Source organism: Neoarius graeffei, chromosome 24 (assembly GCF_027579695.1).
Source record: "Neoarius graeffei isolate fNeoGra1 chromosome 24, fNeoGra1.pri, whole genome shotgun sequence".
Taxonomy (NCBI): domain Eukaryota; kingdom Metazoa; phylum Chordata; class Actinopteri; order Siluriformes; family Ariidae; genus Neoarius; species Neoarius graeffei.
In genome coordinates this window covers 10895895-10908512 of record NC_083592.1, presented here as the reverse complement: position 1 = coordinate 10908512, position 12618 = coordinate 10895895, and the positions used below count along the sequence as shown (strand labels likewise).

General features: G+C 40.1%; 1 protein-coding gene across 1 annotated transcript in view; it reads left to right on the top strand.

Moving 5' to 3' along the window:
• Positions 1–12618, top strand: part of zmat4a (zinc finger, matrin-type 4a) — a 105264-nt gene that overhangs the window by 75689 nt on the left and 16957 nt on the right. The window contains exon 6 of the mRNA XM_060907603.1: positions 9714–9810. Coding sequence (XP_060763586.1) covers positions 9714–9810 — 97 coding nt within the window. The remainder of the gene's footprint in view (positions 1–9713; positions 9811–12618) is intronic.

Sequence of the window (12618 nt, the reverse complement as noted above, 5' to 3'; positions counted from 1 at the left end):
CAGAAACTCAATCTGCTCAAAGGAAGGTCAGTTTTATAGCTTCTCTAAAGAGCTAAACTGTTTTCAGCTGTGCTAACATGATTGTACAAGGGTTTTCTAATCATCCATTAGCCTTCTGAGGCAATGAGCAAACACATTGTACCATTAGAACACTGGAGTGATAGTTGCTGGAAATGGGCCTCTATACACCTATGGAGATATTGCACCAAAAACCAGACATTTGCAGCTAGAATAGTCATTTACCACATTAGCAATGTATAGAGTGTATTTCTGATTAGTTTAAAGTGATCTTCATTGAAAAGAACAGTGCTTTTCTTTCAAAAATAAGGACATTTCAAAGTGACCCCAAACTTTTGAATGGTAGTGTATGTGATTTATATAAAGGCTTCTTCGTCTTCTTAAAAGGTCATTCATCATTTAAGAAATTAGCGTTTTTGGGATACTGGCATTCACGTCTGTTTCTGATCTCATGACAAGTGAAAGACTAATCGATTCACTGGATTCTTTCTTTTTTTTATTTTACTTAATTTTTATTTAGTTTCATCAACAATATAACATACATATTTTCATACAATTACTTTCTTTTCCGAGCCACTGGATTCGATGTAAATCAAAAGAAAAGATACAACAACTAACTAAGTCCCTGAATCCTTAACTTGTAATGGTGTCCCATAAGAAGTTCTTATGTTAAACATGTTTTAACACTACTTGTGAACAAGTCCGGTAAAGGCCAAATTGGTGGCTGGAAAAACATCCAGAGTGATGTGATTGGGTGTAAAAATGGCTAGTCAGGTTACAATAAAATCACGGTATTGAGAAATGTCTGATACTGTTGGATCCAACCTTGAGGTGTCCTTGAGTGGTGTTAAAACAAAGTAGCGTGTTCAAAAGAGGTACAAAAGGCTACGATCATAGAAACATAGTCTGAGCTAAGTGAACATGAGGGGGGAAATGGCATTGGATCAGTGTCCTTTAATGACTTTTCTGGGTATAAACTGAACTACACTTCTCAAGGTGATTCATCACTTAATATTCTTTTCTCCACCCTGACCAGACCTTATCTCTGACTGGGAATGGTTCCAAAAAATCATCGTCCTATTGGTCTAACTTTCCACCAATGCACAAAAATTTTCACAGAAAGTCCCACAGTGGGAAATGGCACCATCATTCCATCCCAGAATGTCTCTTGCCAGTGTCCACTCATTTTGATGAAATGGGGGATCAAACCAGTTTCTGAAAACTTGTGCATTTACTCAACAAATACTCTATCAATAATAATTTCCAAACCTATTCATCGGTAAATGGGAGGGTCTCCTTCAACAGAGTATATAAACAAGCATTTTATTTGTTCAATTACTTACTTACTTACAACCCCAATTCCAAAGAAGATGGGACACTGTGTACAACATTAATACAAACAGAATGTGAAGATTTGCAAATCATGGAAACCCTAAGTTTCATTGAAAATAGTCCAAAAGACAACATATGAAATGTTGAAACTGAGAAATTTTATTGTTTTTTTAAAAATATACGCTCATTTTGAATTTGATGTCAGCAGTACATTTCAGAAAAGTTGGGACGGGGCAACGAAAGACTGAAATAGTTGTGTAATGCTAAAATAAAAAAAACTAATTTGGTTAATTGGCAACAGGTCAGTAAGATGATAGGGTATAAAAAGAGCATCCCAGAAAGGCAGAGTCTCTCAGAAGTAAAGATGGGGAGGGGTTCACTGCTCTGTGAAAGACTGTGTGGGTAAACAGTACAACGATTTAAGAATAACGTTCCTCAATATAACATTGCAAAGAATTTGGGCATCACATCATCTATGGTCCATAATATCATTAAAAGATTCAGAGAATCTGGAGAAATCTCTGTACGCAAGAGACAAGGCTGAAAACTGACACTGGATGCCTGTGATCTTCAGGCCCTCAGGCGACACTGCATTAAAAGCAGACACGTGTCTGTAGTGGAAATCACTGTTTGGGCTCAGGAACACTTCAGAAAACCATCATCTGTGAAAACAGTTCATTACTGCATCCACAAATACAAGTTAAAACCAGATATCAACAATATCCAGAAACACAGCCACCTTCTCTGGGCCTGAGCTCTTTTACGATGGACTGAGGCGAAGTGGAAAATTATCCCGAGGTCTGACGAATCAAAAGCAGAAATTCTTTTTCGAAATCATGGACACCACGTCCTCCAGGCTAAAGAGGAGAGGGACCATCCGGCTTGTTATCAGTGCACAGTTCAAACACTAGTATCTGTAATGGTATGAGGGTGCATTAGTGCACATGACATGGGTAGCTTGTTCATCTGGGAAAGCATCATTAATGCTGAATTATATATATATATATATATATATATATATATATATATATATATATATATATACACACGTTTCAGAGCAATATGCTGCCATCCAGACAAAATCTTTTTCAGAGAAGGCCTTCCTTCTTTCAGCAAAACAATTCCAAACCGCTTTCTGCACATATTAAAACTGCATGGTGCCGTAGTAAAAGAGTCCAGGTGCTAAACTGGCCTGCTGCAGTCCAGACCTGTCTCCCATTTAAAACATTTGGTGCATTATGAAGCACAAAATTCAACAAAGGAGACCCCGAACTGTTGAGCAACTGAAATTGTAGATCAGGCAAGAATGGGACAGCGTTTCTCTTTCAAAACTACAGTTCCCAAATGTTTACAGAGTATTGTTAAAAGTTGAGGTGATGCAACACAGTGGTAAACATGCTCTTGTACCAACTTTTTTTGAAATGTGTTGCTGACATCAAATTCAAAATGAGCATATATTTTTCAAAAAACAATAAACTTTCTCATTTTCAATATTTGATATGTTGCCTTTGTACTATTTTCAATGAAATATAGGGTTTCCGTGATTTGCAAATTATCGCATTCTGTTTTTATTCAGAGTTTACACAGCATCCCAACTTTTTTGGAACTGGGGTTGTACTTAATTACTTAGTTACTTTATTTACTATCCTATATTTGGTGATGCTTTAAGCAATCAATACTTATGTACTCAGTAATACATCAACATCTAATTGTATAATTTCATCTTTGATATTTAATAGTATAATTTTTAATATTTAATTTATAATATTTAATAGTATAATCATACAGCCTGCTCCAGATATATATTGTGCGTGTATCTATCTATCTATCTATCTATCTATCTATCTATCTATCTATCTATCTATCTGGGTGTGTGTATATATATATATATATATATATATATATATATATATATATATATATATATATAAAAATCATTTTTAAATGTCAGTATTTTCTTCCAAAAATACAAGTATACAAAAATATTGACACTCCTATAAACATGTAAAAATAAATTCCATTTAATTTGGAAGAAAAAATAATATATTGTTGCCTTTGTCTATATTCTGTTTCTCTGAGACGTGTCAAATCACATCATCCATAATTGGAAAAAAATAGACTTCAGCTCAAATGAAGCAGATGGCTATGAAGAGGTGAATTATTAAGGATTTGGGGCTGGTTTGTAGTTGGTGGTGCACAGACCCTTGGGAAGATTAATAGCATCATGTATTCTGAAAGTACCTATTTGAGCCCAAGACCTGGTTGCCTTGGTTACTATGAGGTTCAAACAAGATAATGACCCCAGACCTACACCAAAATCGTCACAGAAGTGGTTACTGGAACTCAAAATCACTGTTCGGCAGCACCCATCTTTGTCGCTGGATTTGACCCCTACTGAAACTACATGGCCTCCACTTACACAAAATCTGAGAAATATTATGGAGCTTGAAATGCTCTACATAACAGAATAGTCAAAGATCCTTCCATAAATGTTGCCAGTCATGTTAGACATTGCAGGAAGAGACAGTGGTTAGATGGGAAAACCCACAATAGCCTTGTGTTTTTGAAAAATGTTAGTGAAATATGACTTTGGTCATAACTAGCTTTGAGAACACTTATTTTTCATGTATTTTCGGGTGGTTTCTTTTGTGTATATAAGGGGTTTTACAGTAACCACCCGGCGCTTGTGGGACATAGCTTCTTTTTGTCTTCGTCAAAATGTACACACTCGAGAAGTTCACATGCACACTTTATTATTAAAAACATTTTGATCCTGTTTTACGGCCCTGTATGTCGATGAATGGTTTATGATCTAATGTGAAGAATGTTGGACTAACATCCATCCCTGAATAATGCATATTGGAGATTTTGAGAATTTATTCAGTGCAAACAAATCATGTCTTGTGGTAACTGCAGATTCTCCCTCCCTCTCCTTCCTAATAAGAAAGTCTGTGTTTGTCTTGGCTTGCTGTTTGATAAAGTCATGCGGCCATTTCCTCGGGCTGTAAATGTCAACATGGTCCTAATGAGGGAGCCTCGCCATCACAATTATCAATTAGTAATGATGTTGCAAATCATTATAACCTTTAAAAGGAGAGAGAAACAATGGTGTGACGGCTGAGTAACTCCAGTCGAAGGACGAGATGGGGTTGTGTAATTCGTCGGACTGCTGGAAGCAGCCTCATCTTTCACACAATGAGTGTAGAGTCAGCTGCAAGATCAGCTTGTTCTCGCTCATTGTCTCTCTCGCCACCCTTTTCAGCATTTGTATTTTTTCTTTCCTGCCCATCCTCAGCTCTGCAGTGTCCTTTTCGTGTTTTGAGGGAGTTTCTACTGCACAATAGAAAGCTGGAAGAAGACTTTGCCATATGATAAAATATTCATAGTTTTTCAGTGGCATGGCTTACCCTTGAGTTGACTTTTTTGGCTGTTGTTTGTTTATTTGTGTTTGTGTGTGACTTTCTCTGTGGGTGTTGCTCAGTTTTGACCCCTACCTATCACTCTTATTCCATCTATCCATCCATCCATTATCTGCCACTTATCCTGTTCAGGGTTGCAGGCAAGCTGGAGCCTCTCCCAGCTGACTATGGGCGAGAGGCAGGGCACACCCTGGACAAGTTACCAGGTCATCACAGGGCTGACACACAGAGACAAACAACCATTCATACTCACACCTACAGACAATTCAGAGCCACCAATTAGCCTAATCTGCATGTCTTTGGACTGTGGGAGAAACCGGAGCACCCGGTCCATACAGAAATAATTGGAGCAGAAACTCTTATTGGGGTGCGATACTGAACTCTTGGGAGCAGAAACTCCTGTTGGCATGCTCTAATGAAATCATGGGAGCAGAAAGATTTACTGGTGTGCTCTAATGAAATTATGGGAGCAGAAAGTCTTTTTGGGGTCCAGACTGAAATTATGAGAGCAGAAACTCTTATTGGGGTGCTATAATGAAATGATTGGAGTAGAACCTCTTAATGGGGTGCCATACTGAAATTATGGGAGCAGAAACTCTTATTGGGGTGCCATAATGAAATGATTAGAGTAGAACTTCATATTGGGGTGCAATACTGAACTCATGGGAGCAGAAACTCCTATTGGCATGCTCTGATGAAATCATGGGAGCAGAAACTCCTGTTGGCATGCTCTGATGAAATCATGGGAGCAAAAAGATTTATTGGTGTGCTCTAATGAAATTATGGGAGCAGAAACTCTTATTGGGGTCCATACTGGAATTATGGGAGCAGAAATTATTAATAGGGTGCAACACTGAAATCATGGGAGCACAAACTCTTATAGGAGTGCCCTAATGAAATTATGGGAGCAGAAACTCTTATTGGGGTGCAATACTGAAATTATGGGAAATTATCTCGTAGCTTCCACAATTAAAAGAGCTGAGCACAAAATCTCCTTTCATAATTATAACAATGACACTAGCGGAGCAGAGACTATTTTGCAGTCACCACAGTAGAATAATGGAAACGGCCTTTACGCTGGCTGTAGTTGTCACCAGGGAATGTTGGGAGCAGAAATTGTCCCATTGCTATCATAGTGAAATTATTACAGCAGAACTGAAAAGCTCACTGAAATTGTAGAAGTCTACATATATATTTTTTTCTAAATCACTGCACTGGATTCACAGGACAGGAAAAACTCTTCTAGAAATAATTGGAACAGAGATTTTCTCATAGCTATTACAGTAGAATTATGGTCACAGATGATTTTACTTGGGTGTCATACTAAAGTTTAGATGCAGAAATATTTCTACAGCTCCCACACTTCAATCAGGGAAGCAGAAAGTCTTCCAAAACTCCCACACTGGAATCTGGGAAGTGGAAACGCTTCCAAAGCATTCCCACTGGAATAATAGAAACAGATACTTTTACATTGTTGCCAAAATTAAGTGGAGTAGAATTGGCTGCCACATTGAAATCAGGGGAGCAGAAACTTTTCCAAAGAATGGAATTACAAAAGCAGAAGCTGTACCATACTCATCACACTGGAAATTCCTTGATACGGTACCTGGCAAAAGGGGAAATATTGGAGCAGAAATTCCTTGATACTGGACACGTTGGAAATATTGGAGCAGAACTTCCTTGATACCTGACACGTTGGAAATATTGGAGCAGAACTTCCTTGATACCTGACACGTTGGAAATATTGGAGCAGAACTTCCTTGATACCTGACACGTTGGAAATATTGGAGCAGAACTTCCTTGATACCTGACACGTTGGAAATATGGGAGCAGAAATTCCTTGATACCTGACACGTTGGAAACATGGGAACAGAAATTCCTTGATACCCGACATGTTGGAAACATGGGAGCAGAAATTCCTTGATACCCAACACGTTGGAAATATGCCGAGCAGAAATTCCTTGATACCCGACACGTTGGAAATATTGGAGCAGAACTTCCTTGATATCTGACATGTTGGAAATAGTGGAGCAGAACTTCCTTGATACCTGACATGTTGGAAATATGAGAGCAGAAATTCCTTGATACCTGACACGTTGGAAATATGGGAGCAGAAATTCCTTGATACCCGACACGTTGGAAATATGGGAGCAGAAGTTCCTTGATACCCGACATGTTGGAAATATTGGAGCAGAAATTCCTTGATACCTGACACGTTGGAAATATGAGAGCAGAAATTCCTTGATACCTGACACGCTGGAAATATGGGAGCAGAAATTCCTTGATACCCGACACGTTGGAAATATGGGAGCAGAAATTCCTTGATACCTGACACGTTGGAAATATGGGAGCAGAAGTTCCTTGATACCCAACACGTTGGAAATATGGGAGCAGAAGTTCCTTGATACCCGACACGTTGGAAATATTGGAGCAGAAATTCCCTGATACCTGACACGTTGGAAATATGGGAGCAGAAATTCCTTGATACCTGACACGTTGGAAATATGGGAGCAGAAATTCCTTGATACCTGACATGTTGGAAATGTTGGAGTAGAACTTCCTTGATACCCAACATGTTGGAAATATTGGAGCAGAAATTCCTTGATACCTGACATGTTGGAAATATTGGAGCAGAACTTCCTTGATACCTGACATGTTGGAAATATTGGAGCAGAACTTCCTTGATACCTGACATGTTGGAAATATTGGAGCAGAACTTCCTTGATACCTGACACGTTGGAAATACTGGAGCAGAACTTCCTTGATACCTGACACATTGGAAATACTGGAGCAGAAATTTCTTGATACCTGACATGTTGGAATTATGAAAATAGGAATTCCCAAACATCTACACTGTATGTATTCAAGCAGAAATTCACAGGTTTCAAACTGCCAGTGTTTTTTGTTCTCACTTGTTGTGAACCAGTAGGTTCTCATTTTCTATCAAGGGCTGCTGTGATTGCCGTAGCAACTGTGTCCATTTTTTTTTTTACCCACTCCAGTATTTTCATTTAGTCCAATCTCTCTGCCTGTCAGTCAGTGTCAATGACGAGGCATTTTTTCCCCCGCACTGTTTGTTTATCTGTTTTTCTTAATCACAGTTTCTCTGAGTGACATTATACACTTTGATTTTTGTATCCTTGAACTAAAAATATATATATATATACACATAGATCTGTTCTCCTTTAAAATGTCAGCCAGGCTGAGAATCTTCTTGAGCTGACCTTTTCTAGCTTGCCTTTAGCCAGCCTTTAATATCATTCATCATTTTCCACTGGATTATTAATATTGTTTACTTTTGGTGACCACAGTGAAACCACCAGCCAATACTTAAGGATGATTCATCTTCGTCTTCCTTCTATTATTATTATTATTATTATTATTATTATAGTACATCTTGTTGCTTCAATACTTTTTGAGGAAGAAATGTGAGCGCTGCAGCTATGAGAGATGGTCTAGTTGTTGAGGTCTATGGGCCTCAAAAACTAATCTAGTGCAGTTTTTACAGTAGAGTCCTAGGAACCCTCAGTGCTTAACTCTTCCAATATTTCCGCTCAATAAGGTAAGAAACTAATTATGCTGTCCTTCCCATCTGCTAGGATCGGCAATCGCAGATCAGCTTGCCATGATTATTATTTTTACACCATCTGCCTGTTACTGAACAGATGTGGGAGGTTCATTGTCATTCATTCTTTTTAATCATACAGTACTTATGCATGATCAGCCTGCACTGATCAGCCATGAGGTTATACGAAAACATGGTATATCACGTCTGTATTAACATGTTGGTAAAATTCTGTTATGTCGCTTTTTCTTCGGTATAAATGGTACACTCCAGGAAGCGCTTGGATTTCTTTTTCTTCTTATCATGTTCAACCAAAATTAAAATGAAACCAAGTATTGTCTGAGTTTAAGACAGAACAATACATATGGATGACGTTTAAAAAGATGAGTTTAGAGAATCAGAACCTGCAGATGTTATGGCCGTGAGACCTACTGCTGATCAAGCACAGCTTGGATAGCCACACCCCCTACAACAAGCATTTATCCATCCATTATCTGTAGCCGCTTATCCTGTTCTACAGGGTTGCAGGCGAGCTGGAGCCTATCCCAGCTGACTATGGGCGAAAGGTGGGGTACACCCTGGACAAGTCGCCAGGTCATCACAGGGCTGACACATAGACACAGACAACCATTCACACTCACATTCACACCTATGGTCAATTTAGAGCCACCAATTATCCTAACCTGCATGTCTTTGGACTGTGGGGGAAACCGGAGCACCCGGAGGAAACCCACGCGGACACGGGGAGAACATGCAAACTCCACACAAAAAGGCCCTTGCCGGCTGCTGGGCTTGAACCCAGGACCTTCTTGCTGTGAGGCGACAGCGCTAACCACTAAACCACCGTGCCGCCCACAAGCATTTAAGCATTAAAGGATAAAAAAAAAATTTATAAATAAACAAAAGTTAGCTATGCAATACACAAGTCAGTGGATAAACCGCAGTAAATAATAACAGAAGTCTGCATGTGTGTGGATGTATGTGTGTGTTCTTCTAGATAAGAGTGTATCTCTAGGAGGTCTCTACAGAATCTTGTTTATATTGTGTCATCTCTCTCATTCACACGGCTGATAGATCATTTTTCCCCTCCATTTAATCACACTTATGAAATAGAGCATTATGGAAATAGCTCCGGATTTAATATTCCGTGACTTAATTCCGTGTCTCTTAATGACCTCTGATGTCACATTAATAAAGATCTCCCAACATCATACATTTTAATTATGTTCTTCTCTCTAGAGCTCATTTCCGTCGGTCCCCAGAAACGGATCTGAGCTACACGACTCGCTTGCCTATTATGCGTTGCTGTGTGTGTTGTGTCGTGCTGCATCCTCTTTGCTAACCATGCGTGTGTGTGTGTTTCTGGTTTGTCGTTGCAGGTCTGAAGCGCAGCTACACTTGCGACGTGTGCAGCGTGACACTCAACTCGGTGGCACAATACCATGCACATCTGCAGGGCTCCAAACACCAAAACAAGTGAGGATACACTCGTTCAATACACACTGATGATAATGTTCAAACACTGCTGTATTTAGGTTCCGGAATGACAAGGAGATATGTTGCGCGTGTATGTATGTGTGCTGTCTAACAAGCTCCCAGCTGAGTTTTTGTGAGTATGTGTAAAATGTCAGTTCTTATATCTGTCATGCTGTCCCTGATAGATTTTGGCTCACAGGTGGTGCAGATTAAATTCTCTCATCCTTCAGCAGCCCTATAATGCAGCCTAATATAGGAAAACTTTCTTCCATGCATAAATCAGCGACAAGCCACATGCGCAAAATCTAATTCTGTCCCTTATTATTGGATAAAGAAAAGGCGTCACGGTAAAAATTGCCGATTGGTGCTCTTCCAACAAGCTAACTTGTCCTGCATTTTGGATCCACAATGCTGAAACATGATATACACTCACTTCCAGCAACTTCCATCTACAACCTGAAAGCATGGTCCATAACCTTCTCGAGAACTCCTACTTCCATTCACACCTACTTTCTTTATCTTATCAGTGGAATCTTCGAATATAGCCTTCAATCTCCTAATCTGTCTTCCATCTACAACCTCACAACATGGTCCATAACCTTCTCGAGAACTCCTACTTCCATTCACACCTACTTCCTTTGTCTTATCAGTGGAGTCTTTGAATATAATCCTCAGTTTCCTCCTCTGTCTTCCATCTTCAACCTCACAACATGGTCCATAACCTTCTCAAGAACTCCTACTTCCATTCACACCTACTTCCTTTGTCTTCCCAGTGGAGTCTTCGAATATAATCCTCAGTTTCCTCCTTTGTCTTCCATCTTCAACCTCACAACATGGTCCATAACCTTCTCAAGGACTCCTACTTCCATTCACACCTACTTCCTTTGTCTTATCAGTGCAGTCTTCAAATATAACCCTCAGTTTCCTCCTCTGTCTTCCATCTACAACCTGAAAACATGGTCCATAACCTTCTCGAGAACTCCTACTTCCATTCACATCTACCGTACTTCCTTTGTCTCATCAGTGGAATCTTCTAATATAGCCTTCGGTTTCCTCCTCTGTTTTCCATCTTCAACCTCACAACATGGTCCACAACCTTCTTGAGAACGCCTACTTCCATTCATACCTACTTCCTTTGTCTTATCAGTGGAGTCATAGAATATAACCCTCAGTTTCCTCCTCTGTCTTCCATCTACAACCTCACAACATGGTCCATAAAGGCCCGGTCCCACTGGCCGATGGACACAAAACGTATGCAAAAAGGACACAGCGGACGAGCAAAATTTTGGGGGTGGCTCTATCCGTTTTCATCCACTCCAGAAATGGACAAAATTGGCGAAAATTTGCGAAAACAGAATGGAGAAGAACGAACGTGGGTAGTATATAGTGGGGATGTTAAACGCATGTTCATAGGAAGCCTAGTGGATGAAAGCGGATGGAAGTGGATGACAGCTCCGAAGGGGTTACCGGTGATAACTGAGAAGCGGACGCATAGCAGAAAGAGCGGATGCATAGCGGATGAAGGGGATGCATCACGTACGCCTAACGGAAACAAAGGGGATGTTGCGCGGATGTATATCGGATGCAGACCGTTCACTGCGCATGCGGGGGGTATGAATTGCGTCTGCTCCGCGGATATAAATTTGGATGCAGCACGCACGCCGTCAGCATAAAGCGGAAAGACGTGCTGGCGGCTACATCGATACATCTCTACTACGACCAAGACCAAGGGTGATGAGATCTGTACACCATGGCTGTTCGACTCATACTGAGATCCAGATGATTTTCAACCCCCTTTTTATACAAAATATCGATTGTCCGCTAGGTGTCCTTCTACATACTCTAGACATACTCCAGACATCCTAAATATACGAGATACATCCCAGATATAAACGCTTTGTCCGTTTTGAATACTTTATATACGAAATGCATACGCTTACATCCTTTCTATTTCCGTGCTACTAACGATGAATAGACGTTTCATGTACCTTATCTTTCCTCCCTCTTTCCGTTTTCAGCTGCAGCGGATGTGAGTTGCGAGGATGCCCAGAGGATGCAGAGAGGATACAGCAGACGTTTAACGGAGGATAACGGACATAGAACGTTTGTTGCTCGTATATGTCGTGGATTTACATCGTACACGGCGGAAAGTTCATCCGTTCTAAAAGTTTTGTGCAGCTCAAAACTTTTTGCGCGGATGAAATCACAGTGGACGGATGCTCGATGGATAGAGCGTATGAAGCATGTATGCAATGAGTACACAACGGATGCATAGCGTTTTCCAATGGATGGCAAAGATTTTTTTACGTTTTACATCCTCTTTGCATCCGTAAGTGCAGTGGGACCGGGCCTTAACCTTCTCGAGAACTCCTACTTCCATTCACATCTACTTCCTTTGTCTTATCAGTGGAATCTTCTAATATAGCCTTCGGTTTCCTCCTCTGTTTTCCATCTTCAACCTCACAACATGGTCCATAACCTTCTTGAGAACGCCTACTTCCATTCATACCTACTTCCTTTGTCTTATCAGTGGAGTCATTGAATATAACCCTCAGTTTCCTCCTCTGTCTTCCATCTACAACCTCACAACATGGTCCATAACCTTCTCGAGAACTCCTACTTCCATTCACATCTACTTCCTTTGTCTTATCAGTGGAATCTTCTAATATAGCCTTCGGTTTCCTCCTCTTTTTTCCATCTTCAACCTCACAACATGGTCCATAACCTTCTTGCGAACGCCTACTTCCATTCATACCTACTTCCTTTGTCTTATCAGTGCAATTTTCTAATATAGCCCTCAATCTCCTA